Source organism: Dermacentor silvarum, chromosome 3, assembly GCF_013339745.2.
Source record: "Dermacentor silvarum isolate Dsil-2018 chromosome 3, BIME_Dsil_1.4, whole genome shotgun sequence".
Taxonomy (NCBI): domain Eukaryota; kingdom Metazoa; phylum Arthropoda; class Arachnida; order Ixodida; family Ixodidae; genus Dermacentor; species Dermacentor silvarum.
In genome coordinates, this window is record NC_051156.1 from 161570680 (window position 1) to 161587652 (window position 16973).

Consider the following 16973-nt stretch of genomic DNA (forward strand, 5'->3'; position numbering starts at 1 on the left):
GGGGCTGTGTACCTTACTTTCAGTATGACTTAAAAAAAAGATATGTAATTCCGCTACGGAACCTACAAAATTGATTTTATGGGTCGCGCACGGCTGTCATGAAGTTAAATACAAAGTAAGCCCCTTTGTCTAACAAATTCAAGCACTATAAATCAGAATATGAAGTCAGTAGAACACTGTGTATACCATTACAAACTGGCAAGAGCTTTGCCCTACCACTAATGCGATGTGTGCAAAAATAAAATATGGACGTAGGAGTACCACAAGCACCTATTATGTATATCGAACGCAGTTCTTTTCGTCATCACATCTAGAAAATACGCGTGAGCAAAGTACAATATATTGAGTAGTAAGACGAACAAAGAGGAATTACAATGATTATGAGCTTTCCCCATCAGATGTTACCAATGTTCATGCAGTGCTGTCGCGAACATGCAGACCCCAACTAGAGTAGAATAGTTCGTCTTGATCGTAAGTAGAGACTACTGCGCTTCGCTGAGCTTCGTACATAAAAAACCGTCGCGTTTCTCGTTGAAAGCGACTCGTATTCTCTCGTAATGTCACTGGGTAAATCAATAGCGCGATGATTTGCGGGAAAACCAAGCAATAGGCTTCGAGGAACCCTTGATAAACATTGAAGGACCACGGGCGAAAATAACGCGCCACGACATACGTGCGAATAATTGAGCTGTTATGTCAGTCCACATAATAGTTTGCAGTATAGCTGCCCAGCTGACACGGAACGCGCAATCGACAGCTGTCAGCCCCACCGTTTTTCTTACTGAACCACGCGTGAACCGGCAGCAAATGGCGCCGAAACCAAAACAAGAAGAGGAGAGCTTAGCGCTGGAATGACGTGAAAACATGGCAGCCATGACTTAACTCCATCCTCCCAGCGCCGACATTGCCTAAACACGCAGCCTTCGCGATTACCTACACATCTTTGCAGCAGCAATGAGCTTTGGGTTTTCATAAACCGGCGTTCCCGAGTTTTGTCAGTGTTGACGGGGTCCTCGGGACTCCGAAGTTCTTAAGACAAAAATAGCCCAAATATAGCCATGTAGCCAACTCAGAATTTTCGACGCCAACCCGCATAAGAAGTAGCCCAATTTGGCTATTAATAGCCCAATCTGGCAACCCTATTAAAAACGACAACACTGGCGATACTCTTCCCGGCATGCATCGCGAGAGCTGCGCAATGCAGATGAGATATGACGGCGCGTATGTGTGGCTGAAGCTGAATCGCGTTTGATTACGCCCCGCATCTAGCGCAACTAAAGATAATAAACTACAGTTCCGTCAAAGTGTCACAGGAACATATATATATATCAAGATGCTAATATTCTAATCTTTCAGGATGTTGCTGTTCGTTTGTATTTGTATGTTTTCTCCCTGCTCATTTGGCCGGCCGCCATTTTGGCCTCCCACCGTGAGCGCACGTTCATCTCTCTACGAGACCTTACTGGAGCGGCTGTCGCCCGCTGTCATGTGAATGTAGCGGCGTCTTTCTCGCGTGTTAGTGAGCGGGCGAAATGGGTGCGTGTCTGGCATTCTCTAATGAACCCAACATTTTCTGTAATTTAGGAACCACTGTCTCTTATACATCAAAATAGAAAAAAAGAGAAAATAAGAAAAAGAAAGCGCGGTGGAAAAAGATTCAGTTGCAGTGTGCAAGTAAGTCTGATTACGAAGCATCTTTCTCGCCCTGCAGATTAGTTATCCGACCTGCTCTACGCTTTGATTCTGTCGGTCGTCGAGGTTTAAAGTACTCTAGCGTGCGCCCACGTGCGGCCTTCAGTGTGCGCCCGCTGTTAGTGGGTGTCGCGTTTCAGGAGAATATAAAACAAACGCGAATATAGGGAGCATTGATACACAAGGGAAAAAAAAGAATATTGGGTACAATATATGTTCAATCACCATAATGCATCTGCTTTTAGGTTTTGTGCAGGTACACAAGTCTATGTTTTATACCACAGCCTAAAATGCCTGTATCGGTAGCGGGGGGCTTTCCATCACATTGAACCGTAGTGATAATTCATGCCAAAACATCGTTTGCCACAATATTCTCCGATGTATGTTCACTGTTTCTGTGGCTTCCTTTTAAATTAAAATGGCACGTATGCAGTAGAGATCAGTGACGAATGAATTGCTGCTTTCTGATCTTCAGCCTACGCTCGTGCAAATTAATTTTTTTTTACATTGCGAAACCGAAGAACCCTACTGGTATCAATAAAATATTAATTTAGTTCAACCAGCCTCATTCCCTCGGCTGCACAACATATCGTATAGGTTAGTCCCGGCTAAACACACCGCATCAGGATCGCAATACGACACAATAATATGTAAACTTCCAATCCATACAGTAGGTCCCCTAAGCCACGAATGGCAACTCCTTTAGAGGTGACAATCTAAAGGTTACAAGACATTTGGCGTTGCAGTAACCTTTAAAATATACGCTTCGGCACATGTAACCTCTAGCCGCGACGGAAATTCACGAAAACACAAAGATCAAGTTTTTTTAGTCACCGAGTAACCTTTATGCTATAAGGCGATGAGTAACACGAGAACATGGTGAGGGCAGGAGCCAACGTTTCGACAAGTGGACTTGTCTTCTTCTGGCTCCTGCCCTCACCTTGTTCTCGTGTTACTCATCGCCTTGAATCGCCATCTCCCGCATTCCCCTTGTTTTCCCTTTATGCTATAAGTTACTGGCAATTATAGGTTAACATAAACGTTACCGTGCTAAGAATGTACCAAAAATTGCAAGCATCAAACTTTTTAAACCATTACTGGGAACTCTGTTTCTGTACGTTTCCGTTGTTCCAGGTCTCCCCACTTTTCTGCCACCAAACCTCCAACCGCCTCTTACTAATCCGCATAGCGGAGATGTTTACTTTTCCCCCGCTATCCCTGAACCCAAGGGCTTCAAGGAGGTCAGAGGAGCCTAGACGGGCAGCTCGTTCCGCTGGCCCGTAAACCCACTGAGCTATAGCTCTTTATTAGAGAGTTATAGCTCAGCTGGTTTACGGGCCAGCGGAACGAGCAGGCGAGCGGAGATGGCAGCGAAGCGCCGCACGAAAGGAACAGTTTTAGCTCAGCGATCCCTCGCTCGGTTGAACTGAGCGCTTTGCTGCGCCACATGTCGAACAAGGTTGGAGTTAGCGTCAGCTCACAGCCAAGCGCTCGCTTCGGGCTCCCGATCGCGATTCTCCACTTCAAATCGTAAACGGCCTTGTTGCTGAAACCTCTCGCAGTATGCAGAGGTCCTCTTCAGTGGTGAAACACATCCGAGGCTTTTTCGCGTGCAGGCGAGCGAGCGCCGCGTTTGAATACGACGCCGTCGACATGAGGCTGCTAAGCCGTCAATGCTCAAAGGTTAAGTAGAGCGCATTTCCTGGGCAGAAGCTATGACGTCAGTCAGAGTGTACGTGCCCACAAACTGGTAAGGCGGTGTTGCGAGCATTTCCTTGCTAGAAGCAGGGGACAGCTGCGACTGCACTGAAGCCTGTCGTATCTTACGCGTCTCATAGGAAAACTTAAGGCCGGACCACACGTGGCTTATTGCGCACGCCTGGCTACGCGTCACGCGTCTGCGATGCCGTGCGCGCTCGTCCTACGCGTCTAGAAAGGAAAGACGCGCAGCCAGCGCGCGTGCCAGGCAGGACTTGATTTTGAGCGTCATTTTGAGCGTACGCGACGGAAGTGGCCACCTGTGCGCCGTCGGCACGTGGCCGGCATATAAGCTTCCGGCACGGGTTGGGTTGTTGTTCTTTCGGAATCGTGTTGAGACGGCTGAGTCACTCCTCGGAAACTCCGTAGGTTTTTTGTCCACGTAGGGAGCCTTCATGCAAGCGCTGAAACTGCGCTTCCATGTAGGCTCCCTATGTCCACGCGAATTGCAGCGCCATCCATGAGATGGATGCGAAACCAAAATCACTTTTACTTTTTTTTTTCTTGTCAACTCTCTCTCAGCTTTGTCGTTTCTCTCTCGCCTTCAACTATCGGCGGCGCGGCTGGCGCGGCCCGCGCTCGTCGTTGGCCGTGCTGATAACGGCCAAAACGGCAGCAATTTTTTTTCTGGCATTATGCGGTCAGTTTCGCGGTTTTCGCCTTCCGCGCTAGCAGTGTGGTCCATGTGTACCACACTGCTACACCAGTGTATACCGTTGTATACCGTTGCACGTTTGTCGGCTTTTCCCCTCAATGTCTCGCAGCTGTCGCTGTTCGTGTGTGGTTCAATGGTGTGCGAACACATCAAGACGAAGTGAGCCATGCGACGTGAAATTCTACGGCATCCCTAAAGACAACAGGTGAGCACTTTGCAGTTTACTTCCCGGTTTTTATTTGTGATAGTAATTGTGCGCAGTCGTACATGCATGGCTGTCCGGTGGTGAGCCAGCAGCTAGCTGATTTCACACCACAACGATGCAGTAAATCCTTATGTCAACAAGCAGCGAAAATAAAGTTTCTTTATAAATGTAGTACCACCTGTGCGTATCGCAAGGAACACGTGTGAAGGTGTGCGCTTTGCACTTATTTCTAGCTAATTGGTCGCCATCGTTTAAAAATGCGTTTCTGAGAATTAAGGTTGACATATCGCAACTAGTACTCTGCCACGACGCGAAACGAGCTCAGTTTTGTATGTTCCAACTGCGATGTTATAATTTATGATCTTCACTGTTCTTCAGGATGGAAGCGTTTTTAACCTACGCTGGAAGGATGGACCTAATGGGTTTGCCCAGAGACAAGGTCAACAACCGCAGAATATGCTCGGCACACTTCACGGAGGTGGATTTTATGGACCGAGCGAGAAGCAGGCCGTGACCGTGAGAAGCTATTCTGTGCATTGGCCATTAGAGCAATTACAATAAATGTTTTTTACATGTGCGTACATGAAACACCATCCCCGTTTGGTCGCATTCTATAGTGTGTTGCACTGTCTGCTCCATTTCTGGTTTTCGCAAACGAACACAATAAAGTGAGTCGAAAGAACTGTTGTGTTGTGAGTGGAATTGTTTTTTAATACAATTTGGGCACATGCTTGCTTGATTGTAATAATGAACGCGACTGCATGCATGAAAACGCAAAAAGAATCCACTGCGCGCAAGCACGAATGCACGAATGGCACGGCCGGACAGGAGAGGACCGCGGAGTGCGCGCTTCGGTCCGGCGGTGCGTCTGATAACTAGAGGCCGGATCTTTAGGCATTAAAAAAGCGCTTTTTAGGCGCCAAAAATAGGCAGGCAAAAGAACGTTTTAGGCCTCCAACGTCGTAAATAAAGGCTCAATAAATTTTTACATAAATGCATATAATTTCAAACGAAGACGTGCGCGACTTGCATCTACGACAGGAAAACAAGAAATGCTATTGTTTATAATGGCACAAATGCGCCAACAGCTGGACATAGCCGTGCAATTGTCCCATAAAACTGCTGGACTAATGACGATCAATTGGCTTAATTCAACAAGCAGACTGCTCATATTCATGTTCGATGGCCACTGTACTCGAGCGTCTCATGTAGTGAAACAGGCATGAAAAAGAACACTTGAAAGCTGGGACTACTGGTTAAAAAAGCGCTACTTTATGTCTGCCTTACGCAATTAAATTAAGATACACCAAAAACAGACAAATAAGAAATGCAAGAGAGACTACGATCTATTAAGAAATTAACATGTTTTTGCATTACGACTCTTATGTACAACTCTGGCAATTTTATCATATACAATGACATCTGAATTGTACAGGCGATACAAGAGAGGATGCCTTAAGAAGGTTTTTGTTAATACGGGCCCCAACACTGCCAAATACACTTGCGCCCATTTGAAGTGCACATGTTTGAAAAAATCTGTTCGGAGAGCATGCGGAACGTAGTCTTAGAATCACTGTGAAGATTGTGGAAGCAATAGCAAACTACCACCATCTCCAGATTTTTACATTCAAAATCGTGCCTCTTGTCACTTGGCATTTTGTGCGCTGAGAAGGAACGCTCGATGGCGGTGAACACCTTACAAAGTAAATTACAAACAAAACAAAAGCCGCGGGCACATCACATTTTTCTTTCTTCGTTTGCTATTCACCCTCCTTTCCCGTGACGGCCCTCCGCGGTTTCGCATTCGCCAACCGCTCGCGCCATGTCAGCGCGGCGGCGTATACTGGCCGGCGCGTCCCATGTCACTGCTGCTAGCGGTTGTTTTCCGGGAGCTGGTTGAATTAGAGGACTAGGTTGAACCCCATAGAGAAAGACCCAGTATGTTCCTTGGCAAAGAACCGCTTTTATTGCGATAGCAATTATATGGACACTCAAAAGCAGATTTCTGCCGTCGGCGTCGCCGTCGCCGTCGCCGTGAGGTTCCGTATGACGTCAATGGAGATGAAATCGTCACCGCACGCCGCCGAACGCTGTATGTGCGAGTGAAAGGGCGCAAGGGACGCGCGCTTTCACGGGGAGTGAACGCACGGCGGAGAACAAACGCGCGTTCTGCTGCCGTGCTCCCTTAAGGGCTGCAGAAGTAGGCGTCTCTTTCCTCCTTTACAATCACCATATATGTAGAGCAAACGCGCCTTCTTCGGACGCACGAAAGGCCGTGGGGGGAGGGGGAGGGAAGGGAGGGGACGTTTAGCTGCGGCACCAAGTGCCTATTTATATCAGAGGCTCCGGCAACAGTCACCAACGCCGCACGCATTTTGAGCGAACGCGGGCAAAACGCCGACGGCGTCGACAACAGTTCTGCGTGTTGCCGGTGCTGCTGCATGTCCAAGCTTATACAGTTGATAAAGCTACTATCATTGCTCCGTATAGCTCTCTACAAATTTGCTATCGCAATTGATGCTTCGCCTTTCAGGTGAAACTGCGACAACTTTTTTTTAATACCAAAGCAGTCCTAGGTTTTTTGAATGACGTGGTACTACATGTGATTAGCCCTAGATATTCGTAGCACATCCTCCCACCTAGAGGATGCTGTTGCGATAGTGCTCAGTATAGCACATGCCTCCAGGCGTTTATGTTCAAGGGCTTTGTTGAGGCAATAGTGCTTCATGTCAATTTTCGCGTCAGACATACTTTGCAAATAGTAACATTTATTTGCAATGCATATTTCATGCTCATAGCACATGCCATCAGTCATTTCCATAATCTTATTACCTGTAGATTTTATGCACTTTACAGTGACTATTTTAGGCCCCCTTACAGCCACGTCATATCCACCACTCGTAATTCATCGCTTCAATTCAAACTCATTAACACTGGCCTGGCGCTCTTTGGCCATTATTATCCCTTGCGCCATTAAACCCCATATATCATCATCACCACTGGCCTGGCGCTTTTTGGCCATTATTGGCCCTTGCGCCAATAAACCCCATATATTATTATTATTATTATTATTATTATTATTATTATTGAACCCCATAGAGTTCCGAACAATGTTGCCCGGTAACATGAATAACGATCTCTAACTGCACTCGCAAGCGAAACTTGAGGCTAAATCGTGTTCATATAGGTGTCGATATTTAAAATAGGCATTTATAGGCGTTTATAGGCATTTAGGCTCAAACGCCAAAATAGGCATCTATAGGCACTACAAAAACACTATAAAGGCCCTCCTTAACCTCTAATTCATGCTCATATATCAAAATGGGGTGATAGGAGTGCAAGGAACAAAAAAGGCATTTGCCTAAAATCCGTTCTCTACCAGTGATAACGCCCGCGACAAAAAAAAAAAAAAAAAAAGGCGCGTCGCGGAGAGCTAAAGAAATAAAAAAAGAGCATTGCGCGAGGTATGGGAGAGGGATAGGAAAGTCAAAATGGAAAGGAAAAACGAGCGGAACAACGTTATCATAAAGAAAGCAAGAAAAAAAAGCGCTATAGCGAAAGGGGGAGGGTAAAAAAAATCGCGCCGCTTTTCTTTTTTTTTCCTCCACCGTAGTACCGTCATCCATCCGCTAGGGCCTAACTGAAGTGCACCTTGGCGCTAGCGTCGACTGAGCGTCTGCTATAGGAGAACCAATGGGAGGTATGGGCATCTTGCGCTGGAGTTTGAGGTATAGTACCGGCGCCTGGTGGCGGCGAAAAACGCCATCTGGGTAGTACCCGGCTTGGGTAGTACCAGAGTCCTTCCATAGAAAGACTCTGGTAGTACTGTGCCGTGGGACGTAATGGTGGAAGCAGAAGACATGGGCGACGCCGATCCGGAGAGACCTAGCTCAGCCTCGAAAAAGCGTCACCGCCGTTACAACTGGGTCGTGGGCTGCCATGAACAAGAAGGCCGGAATCCCAACATCAGATTCTACTGTTTTCCTTCAAGGCCTCACGCTGCGGAGCGTCGGGCGCGCTGGATAACTTCATTAGCCCACCATGAGCAGCACAGATTTCAGAGTTAAATGTGCTCATCCTTGACCTCAAGCCATTACGTTGAGGCAGCGCAGCAAAGCAGTATTGATTACAGCACATCGTTGTTCGAGCTCTGTCATTAAAAGCTACATCAAGCGAGGAGCGCACGAGCTCGCGCTGCAGCGCGAGATTCGCTCGTACATGTACGTACGTTACTGCGAGCTCATATGCATTGCATCAGTTATTTATCAGTTGCTAAAGGGACAGACGGCCGCTACTGCAGCGCAGGCATAACTACTTGTCTAGCTACATGCAGTCAACAAAGATTGCAGGAGTCCCGCCGTTTCGCGGCATGCTGAAAGACCGCTGCCGTCGCGGCGCGTACCGTCGTGCGCTCGAGCTATTCCGTACACGTGATGTCTGCTTATCGCTGCTGTGACTTCATTTATAGGCAAGCATTTCCTCGCGTTTGTGCGCCTGAATATAGCAGCGTGCAAACCTTACCTGAAGTTCAACTTCGTACGCGACTCGCTTCACTTGCGATTGACACCGCGTTAAAACTTCGCCGCTTATTTCTTGAACGGCGTACACGTATACGGCTTTGCATAATTTCTTGCCTTTACGCAGCGTGCCACCCCTGAAAAAATCGGCGCCAAATATTCGCTGCAAGCCGTGGTACAACACAACCGATAGTGGCGGGTTCATATTGTAAAGGTGCTTTCCGAAGCAGACGACCGAGCTTGGTACTACCCAGTTTCGGATTGAGGGCGCTTTTTAACACCATTTTCACCGCGCCCCCTGGGCAACGCAGGAGCCCCATAGGAAGATTCACCCCCCTGGCTGAGTGGCCGGGAGTCATTGCTAGTTCAGTGTCGCACAAAGACGATGGACGCTATCAATAATGAACCGCTGGTCGCCTGCGGTCAGGCTCGGCCTGCGCTTTGATAGCGACCGGCCCTGGCCGGCCAAGCACAAGCACCATAAGAATAAGCACGTGACGAGATATTTGTGCCGAGGTGGCGAGAAAGACGATGCCCATGCTGTCGTAACAGGCAAGTGCTCAAAATTTTATACGGGAGTCATACACGGGGCACATTCGAGCTCATTCGGTATCAGATTTCTTGATGGCGATTGCCTATTTCGCGCAGCGTAAGAAAGAACTTTCCTCAAATCCAACAACGAACGCTTCCCGCGAAAGTGAGTCTAGGAGCACTGCGCTACGCGCATTGAAGCGCTAACTTGCACGCGTATCGTGTGGCTGCTCGCCCTTTCCTTCTTCACACGCGTACTCTCACGTATTGACCCTTTTCGCGGCGACCCCGTGGGCGCTGCCATGTTTGATCGCGTGGTAACGCGTCCATTGCTTGCCTCAACTGCCTCCGTTGCCTCCTTGTTTACAATGGAAGTGTATGACGCCGGCGCGGCTTAGAAAATCTCTATTTTCGGAGACATCGTACAGGGTGACTAGGTGGACGACACGAAGCTTTGATCACAGCTTCAGAGAACATGCAAAAGCGATTTAGGAGCTGATTAAGCTATGTCCAAACGGCGCAAGCAGCGTATATGGTGCTTGTTCTAAAAGCGGGGCTAAATATGTATTCCAAGCTTTCCGATTATGAATTCAGTCAGGATTAGTGTGTTTTGCTCTTTACCCGCCGTGGTTGCTCAGTGGCTATGGTGTTAGGCTGCTGAGCACGAGGTCGCGGGATCGAATCCCGGCCACGGCGGCGGCATTTCGATGGGGGCGAAATGCGAATACACGCGTGTACTTAGATTTAGGTGCACGTTAAAGAAACCCAGGTGGTCCAAATTTCCGGAGTCCCCCACTACGGCGTGCCTCATAATCAGAACTGGTTTTGGCACCTAAAACCCCATAATGAAATGAAATGTGTTTTGCTCTTTGTTCTTTATTCGGCAAATATTTTGAAGCAGTGGCTTGTCAGTTTCTGACTCGGTGAAGTTCCTCGGTGCGGCCACTATCTGATTATTTTCTGCCTAATCGCTCGCGGGTGTGCTCAGTTCCTATAGATTTGTTCTTGCTGCTTACAAGGCTTGAAACGTAGCTGTTTTATACATTGGATATCTTGTAGCAAATATATATTACAGCTAGTAACTCGCTTACTCTTGTGGACCGTCACGAAACATTCAGCTTCAACCATTCGTGCGCCATCGGTGTAGTTCGTCATTCATTGTGCGTATACAGTGCGCATATATTCAAGTGTGCGCCCATTCACTTATTCTTGATACGTCGGCGATAGATTGGGCGTAAGTTTTCCTGCCATTTGGGAAAGATGTGTATAGATAACGTGCGCGAAACTTACTATGACAGGAAGCGGCGCTACTCCCTTTGTCATTGTTTAACGAGTGGTACTCACTCTTGCCGACGTTCTGGGGATGAAGCCCTTTCTTTGAAGTTTAGCGATACAACGTTGGTGGATGAGCAAATTTCTGTATCCTCGAGGAAAGCCGCACATCAAGAAGTGCCAGTAACACGTTCGGACAGTTGCAGCAGCGGCACGCGAAATTGGCCACATAGATTCATTCTATTCCTTAACATGCTAGTCACTATTTTTGCAGCCAACTACTGCACACGTCTTCAATCCACATGATTCAATCTAGCATGATTGGAGCACAATGTGTTAGCGAAAACTCAGTTTCGTTTCCGACAGCTGATCGCACAGAAGCCAGGTAGAAGCGGTAATGGTTTCGTATTCGTGCGCGGTCGCTGAGGAGAGGTATGGCGCGCTGCCGTGAGCGCCATCTCGTTTCTCTAAAACAAACAGCTCCCCGAAAAGGGTCAATACGCTTCGCGAGACGCGTATCCCGTGCTCCGTGTGGTTGGGCCTTTAGGCTGCATGGGCAGGTGTCTGATAATAATGACCGTCAGCCGTGTTGGTCACATTGGCTTCATTCAGTGACACATCGCTCGGCAGAGGGCGAATGTCTGCGCATTCTGCCAATGACTGCACTGAACTCCGAAGATGTGGCTCCGACGGAACAGGACATATCTCCTGGCGCATTCTGTCGACTGCAGCATCGTGAGAGAGGGAAGCGGACAAGTAGCCATTCTGCCGAATGCCTGCTTTACTTATGTGTCTTCGCCCACTCTTCCTTTCTCATTGTCCGCGCTGCCTTGTGCATTTCCTTTTCCACACAACATAATTATTTCAAGCGCATATGCTGCATATCATCATAATATGGCAGTGGAAGTGTTAACTCGTTAATTACACGCATTCTGGGAAAATGCATTAGGAACTTGGTGTTCAGGTAATATTTTCCCTGACTACAGTTGAATCCTTCTTGAAAATGTTTGCACCCTTTGGGGCTTATCTTGCCCCGCAGAAATAATCGTCATTTAATCTTGCGCGCTTTTCATTTCCATAACGCTGCGCGCTCGGTACTTCCCGGCCAAGAACGGCATGGGCGTAATCCGCGTGACAGAGCATTTTTGGCAGGAAAGTAGCGAGCGCAGACTTATCAAGATAGGGAACGCAAGCGAGGTAGACGACCATTGTCGTTGTGACAAGATAAGCGCCAAGGGGTGCGACTGTTTAAGAGTGTGGTATCCCTGCGAGAAACGTTTTAGTGGTAGCTAAAGAGACTAGGTCATCTTAATGCATACTCACTGCACATTCAAAGCATTGATGACACCTTTTCACATTCCCTGCACATGCACTCATACCAGCCGCTCTTTCAATAAACGGGGAAAAATCTAAAACTAATTACACTTTCATTGACTCAGTGCGTGCTGCTGCCCCCGCAGGCAGGTATCGAAGCAATTCTTGTATACTTGGCAGCATGCATGCATAGGTCTTGTAGGATGCAGATCCTCCTATGCAGTGCACATGGTGCACAAATTGTGAAGAACATATTTTCTTTCAGTGTTCAAGTACAAGGACACACAAAGTCAAACATGACAGCACTGCGTCATGTTTCATTCAGTGCATCAATATTCTTGAGCGCTGCACGAGCGTTTTATCACCAACTAGCCCAGACGGCGCGTGCACTTGAAAGAAGTTAGTGAAGGAGTACTGTGTGCTTGTACTGAACTGGACTTCACATGTCTTATCGAAGAGCGCACTGTCAACTGAAACGAACGGCATGGCTGAAGATGTACTCCCCATTGTTCCGCTACTAATGTCTTTCGCGTTCGAAAGCTACATTTGCAGCTGCAAACAGGGCCGAGGTTTAATCACACACGAAACACACCGCGGTTCACCACACCGCACCACACCCCATGAAGTCAAGAGCGCCATATTTCAAGTGACTGCAGCGCTAACAGAAGTGAAATTCATTCAACAGAGTTCCTCAGCTGGTCTCGCTCACTCCCGGTGACGAACTCAACGGACGCGCTAGGCCTAAGCTTAACATTAAACAACATCGGCGGTAGGCGATTACTGATTATCCAGACTTCAGACTCCGAAAGCATGTTTGCATTCGTTTCGAGCCCAACAACATATATATACAACAAGCACAGGCGTTGCGGCAATCACGATTCAGTACAATGTTTTAGCAGACAATCGCACTGAGACCGGCGTAATCAAAGTCGGCCAGTTGCATTTTTCGGTGCCGTTTGAACTGGGCACATATTCACGTCGCACTGCCGCCACCCATGGTCTTCTGTCATGGCATTGTCGCCCTAGTTTCTGCGACACTGTCTTTCAGGAATACTGTCGTGTGTGTCGTGCGTCCAAAGAACTCGGACGATCGTTGGTGTAGGCGCCTTCTAATCGGCGGCCATCATATCATCATAGCAGCCGGAGGCGTCGCGCCCTCTGATTGGTGGACGCCGGCGACACGTCACACGATATTCTAGCACCGGTAGAAGGCAAAATCTCCGCGCGACGCGTCACCATGCTCGAGACCGACGCTTAATTTTTGTCGGCATTTAAAGCGTAGGCGCGTGCTCGCACGTGCTGGCGCAGGTCAGTGATTGGGCCTGAAGCTTCGACCATCTGGTTTCAAACGACGTGGTGGCTTTGTTACAGTAATTTTGTTGAAGGTCATTTTTCACCATGGAATCATTGTTACGTCGATAATTGCCTTTATGTCGCCTTCCTATTTCGAGCACTGATTAAATTCGTCCGTGGGGTACGTCCGCGTGGACATGCTGAGCCCGGAAATGCTTGGATCATGAAGATAATACTTCAAATATACTGATTCATACTACGCTCACGGCCGCTGGATAATCCACAACAGTCGTGGCTCTGTGGCCATGGCTTTTTACATGCTGCTGAGCGCCATCATCATCTTCATACTATCGCCACTCAATTGTTCTCATTGTCGTCTTCGCCGTTGTTGTCATGTTCGCCGTGATCGTCATGTCTTCGTTGTACGTCGTGGAGCCGTCTCGTCGTTCTCGCCACCTACACGTTCGCGTCACACACGGTTGCTTGCCTGAATGGATGGGGATGGATGAACGAATGAAGGAATGAACGTGAGGAGCATCCCCTTTGAAACGTGGTGGTAGCTTATGCCACCATGGTCAATATATTTACCTTCCTTCGACGGTTTTTCTCGGCTCTTAAGATCTGTGGTTCGTGTTAACTAAGAATCGAAGCTGAAAACAATTTTGCCCAATATAGTAACGTCTATTCATTCTCTTTATTCCCAGCCTTCATTCCACCAATACACCAGTATTCTTTTACTATACGATAGATACCACGGCGGGTATTTTTACAATATTCCCGTAACTATTGCATCAGTACCACGGAAGCTGCAATAAACGGCAATTTTCTTAAAAACAATGAGGCCCAGTATAGGAATTCCGATGCCTTAAATCGGTAGAATTTATACTTTTGTTTTAAATACTACTTTCATTCAACTAGGTTTGGCGGTAGTCTAGCGCGAGCATTTCTGCGTTTCACATGCGCATGAATAAGTAAAGAATATCGGAGTTGGTTCGAGGTTAAGCCTGTTCTTAAGAAGTTGGTAAGCGAAATGACAGAGATGAGTAGTCTATTGGTGGATAAAGGTGTCGGCGTAGACAAGTTTGATTTATAAGGAAACTACGTAGGAATAAAAAAAAAAACGTACAAGACCACTGAGGTGGCTGAGTGGATGCTGCGGCTTATTCGCGGCTCAACACGACATAGCAGCTTCCCTGTGATGCTGCGGCGACCGCATTCCGATGGGAGGGAAATCGAAAACCGTGTGTACGTTGAAGAAACTCTGGCGACAAAAGTTAACTTATTGCCGTGCAATGCGGTGTCCACCTAGGACAGTTTTGTGTACAATTACTGGGTGTTAAGAACAAGTGAATATTGTCAGAGGTTCAAAAACTCCCAGTTTTTCCAACATTCGCAGCCACATTCGTAGAGACATTGTTAGATTCAGGTAAAGCACGAGGTGTGGACAGAACGTATGCATGTGCTTAGAAGATCTGCTCTCATTGCTTCTGTTCAAAGCATCACGTCTGTTTTCGCAGGATGCCCACAAGGCGCCCTCCGTGCCCAGCGGCAAAGTTATAGTAATCGAGGAGACGTCTAGCGGCGGCATTACGCCCGACGAGGTCGGAAATTTAAGGAAAAAGGCCAACCCCGTCAAACCGAAGGCGTCCGCCAAGAGTGTCGGCAAAGCCAAGGCCGCCGAGGTGTCCAAGGCCGAGGCTGAGCTGCTGCAGAAGGTCTTGCGAGCCCGAGCGGCTGAGAGCGCCGAGGCCGACTTGGGCAAAGCCGGGGACGACACCGATCTGGAACCGACCGAACGATTCGAGCCCGCCGAGGACGCCAACCCTCAGAGTTCGCTCGAACGCCGCGACAACAATGCATTCTTAGTATCGGCGAATTCGACATCCGCATTCCCGTCTCCGCAACCGTACCCCTCGCCAGAACTCAGTTACTACGGTGGATTCCCAGATGGCGCACCGACCGACTCGGCCGGCTATTACTGGACCGGCGACCAGTACCCGTGGGCTCCTCCCTCATCGCCCATGTATGCGCCGCAGTTTAGCGTGCCTTCGTCGCCGTCGTACGCGCCGTCCGCCTACCCGATGTCGCCGTACAACGCGCTGTCTCCAATGTCCGGCGCTGGTGGCTACATGCCGTACTCGCTTCCGGGATCGCCGTACTGGTCGCCGCCGATGATGCCGCCAATGGTGTCGTACCAGACACCCTACGGGCCGCTAATGCCGATGCCAAATTTCTACGGCTACCAGTACGTGCCGCCGAGCTATCCCGACGTCTCGTTCTACTCGGCCCCTTACCCGAGGTACCCACCGTTCCCCTACGCTGGCGGCCCCAGCCCGTACGAGGAACAGGCTGAAGAGGGCGGCACCGCTGATGCTTCGACGCATCAGGCAGTCTCTTCTTATCCCAGCCGACGGAGAGAAGCAAAGCCGCGTAAGGAGAAGCCGCAGGCGAAAGCCAAGGCTAAAGAATCACACTCTCCTGGCCCACAGGATCAAAAGCCGGACAAAGGGCCATGACGTGGGGAGCTCTTAGTGCCGTCTATACTGTTCTTTCAAAGCCGTCGTATATGCCGTTCTTGCGACTTTGCTGCATTACTTTTTATAGGAGATAGTATTAAGATCGGCGCCAAAATGAGAGTGACATAGAGCCGCTTCCTTGCGCAGGGATGCATGGCTCCATTTTGTGTGAACCGAATATACGTTGCACTTTTGCGACGTAGACGGTGCAGGTGTTCGGCGTTTCGTGGTCGTGTCTCGTCGTCTCAACTCTCTCGCAAGCGCTATTCACTGTGCTGTCTCCAACCAAGACATAAAGACGAGTCGACGCTTTAGCGTGACCGGTAAAACGCGTCTGCGGTCGAGCTGGCCCTCAAGAACTGCGAGGGTAATAGAATTATGTAGTAGCTTTGTAATATAATACATGAAGGTGCTTCGAATTGCATGTTAAATATCCATGGCAATTTCCACCGGGGAGATAATGAATATTGCATGCAAAGCAAAATTTTACTCGTAGACGAAAAATGCTGGCGCAAAAATGATGACGCTCTCAAGTGCCTTGCGAGAGCCAAATTTCATGTCCAAAGCGATTTCAAAAATTGTATAGGCGATGACGGCAGGGCAATTTGTATAAGGCCGTGGCTATACGAATTTCACGATATAACATTAAAGCGAGCCATTACCAGGACGTACGAGCCGTCATCATCTTTGTCTTTTCTAAAAAGGCAATGAACATTATATAACAACGTATAATAGATCACGACGTGCTCCCAAAACGATGGTCTCTGTGTTTCTGTGTGATTAAGCCTTAATGCCAAAAGTTCTGCATGCCATGTGTGCTCAATTACATGTTTGATGTGACGCATAAATGTTCTCATCCAGAAATATTTGTTAAATATAAGTTTTTCACCTTGCGCAGTCACAACATTTACGCAGCCTGCCACAGCAGTTATTGTGCGAGGTATTTCGATCCTTCAGCCCTAATAAAGCAGCATGCAGGCAATGTTAGATACATGAGCGGGCTTGTAAGGGTGGCATGTAATGGTTGTGTGAAAAAAATCGCAGGCCTGCGTGGCACACGCAGCACAGTCAGAACGTAAGGTGGTGGAGTGGCTCAAGAGTAGCTCCAATTTTGGCACCACGCACAACAGGGTCTTTGCGGCAGTCTCTTCGCCTCGTTTTGACTAGAACGATCTGAACTGTCCGCCCGGCGTCGACGGCGAGCTGTGGCTTGTAATGCT

General features: G+C 48.3%; 1 protein-coding gene across 1 annotated transcript in view; it reads left to right on the plus strand.

Moving 5' to 3' along the window:
- LOC119444971 (Na(+)/H(+) exchange regulatory cofactor NHE-RF1-like) overlaps positions 1-16596 on the plus strand; it is a 50940-nt gene extending 34344 nt beyond the window's left edge. Inside the window, exon 5 of the mRNA XM_049663777.1 lies at positions 14755-16596. Within this exon, the coding sequence (XP_049519734.1) occupies positions 14755-15753 (999 nt within the window). The 3' untranslated portion in view covers positions 15754-16596. The remainder of the gene's footprint in view (positions 1-14754) is intronic.
- The last annotated feature ends 377 nt before the right edge of the window (positions 16597-16973 follow it).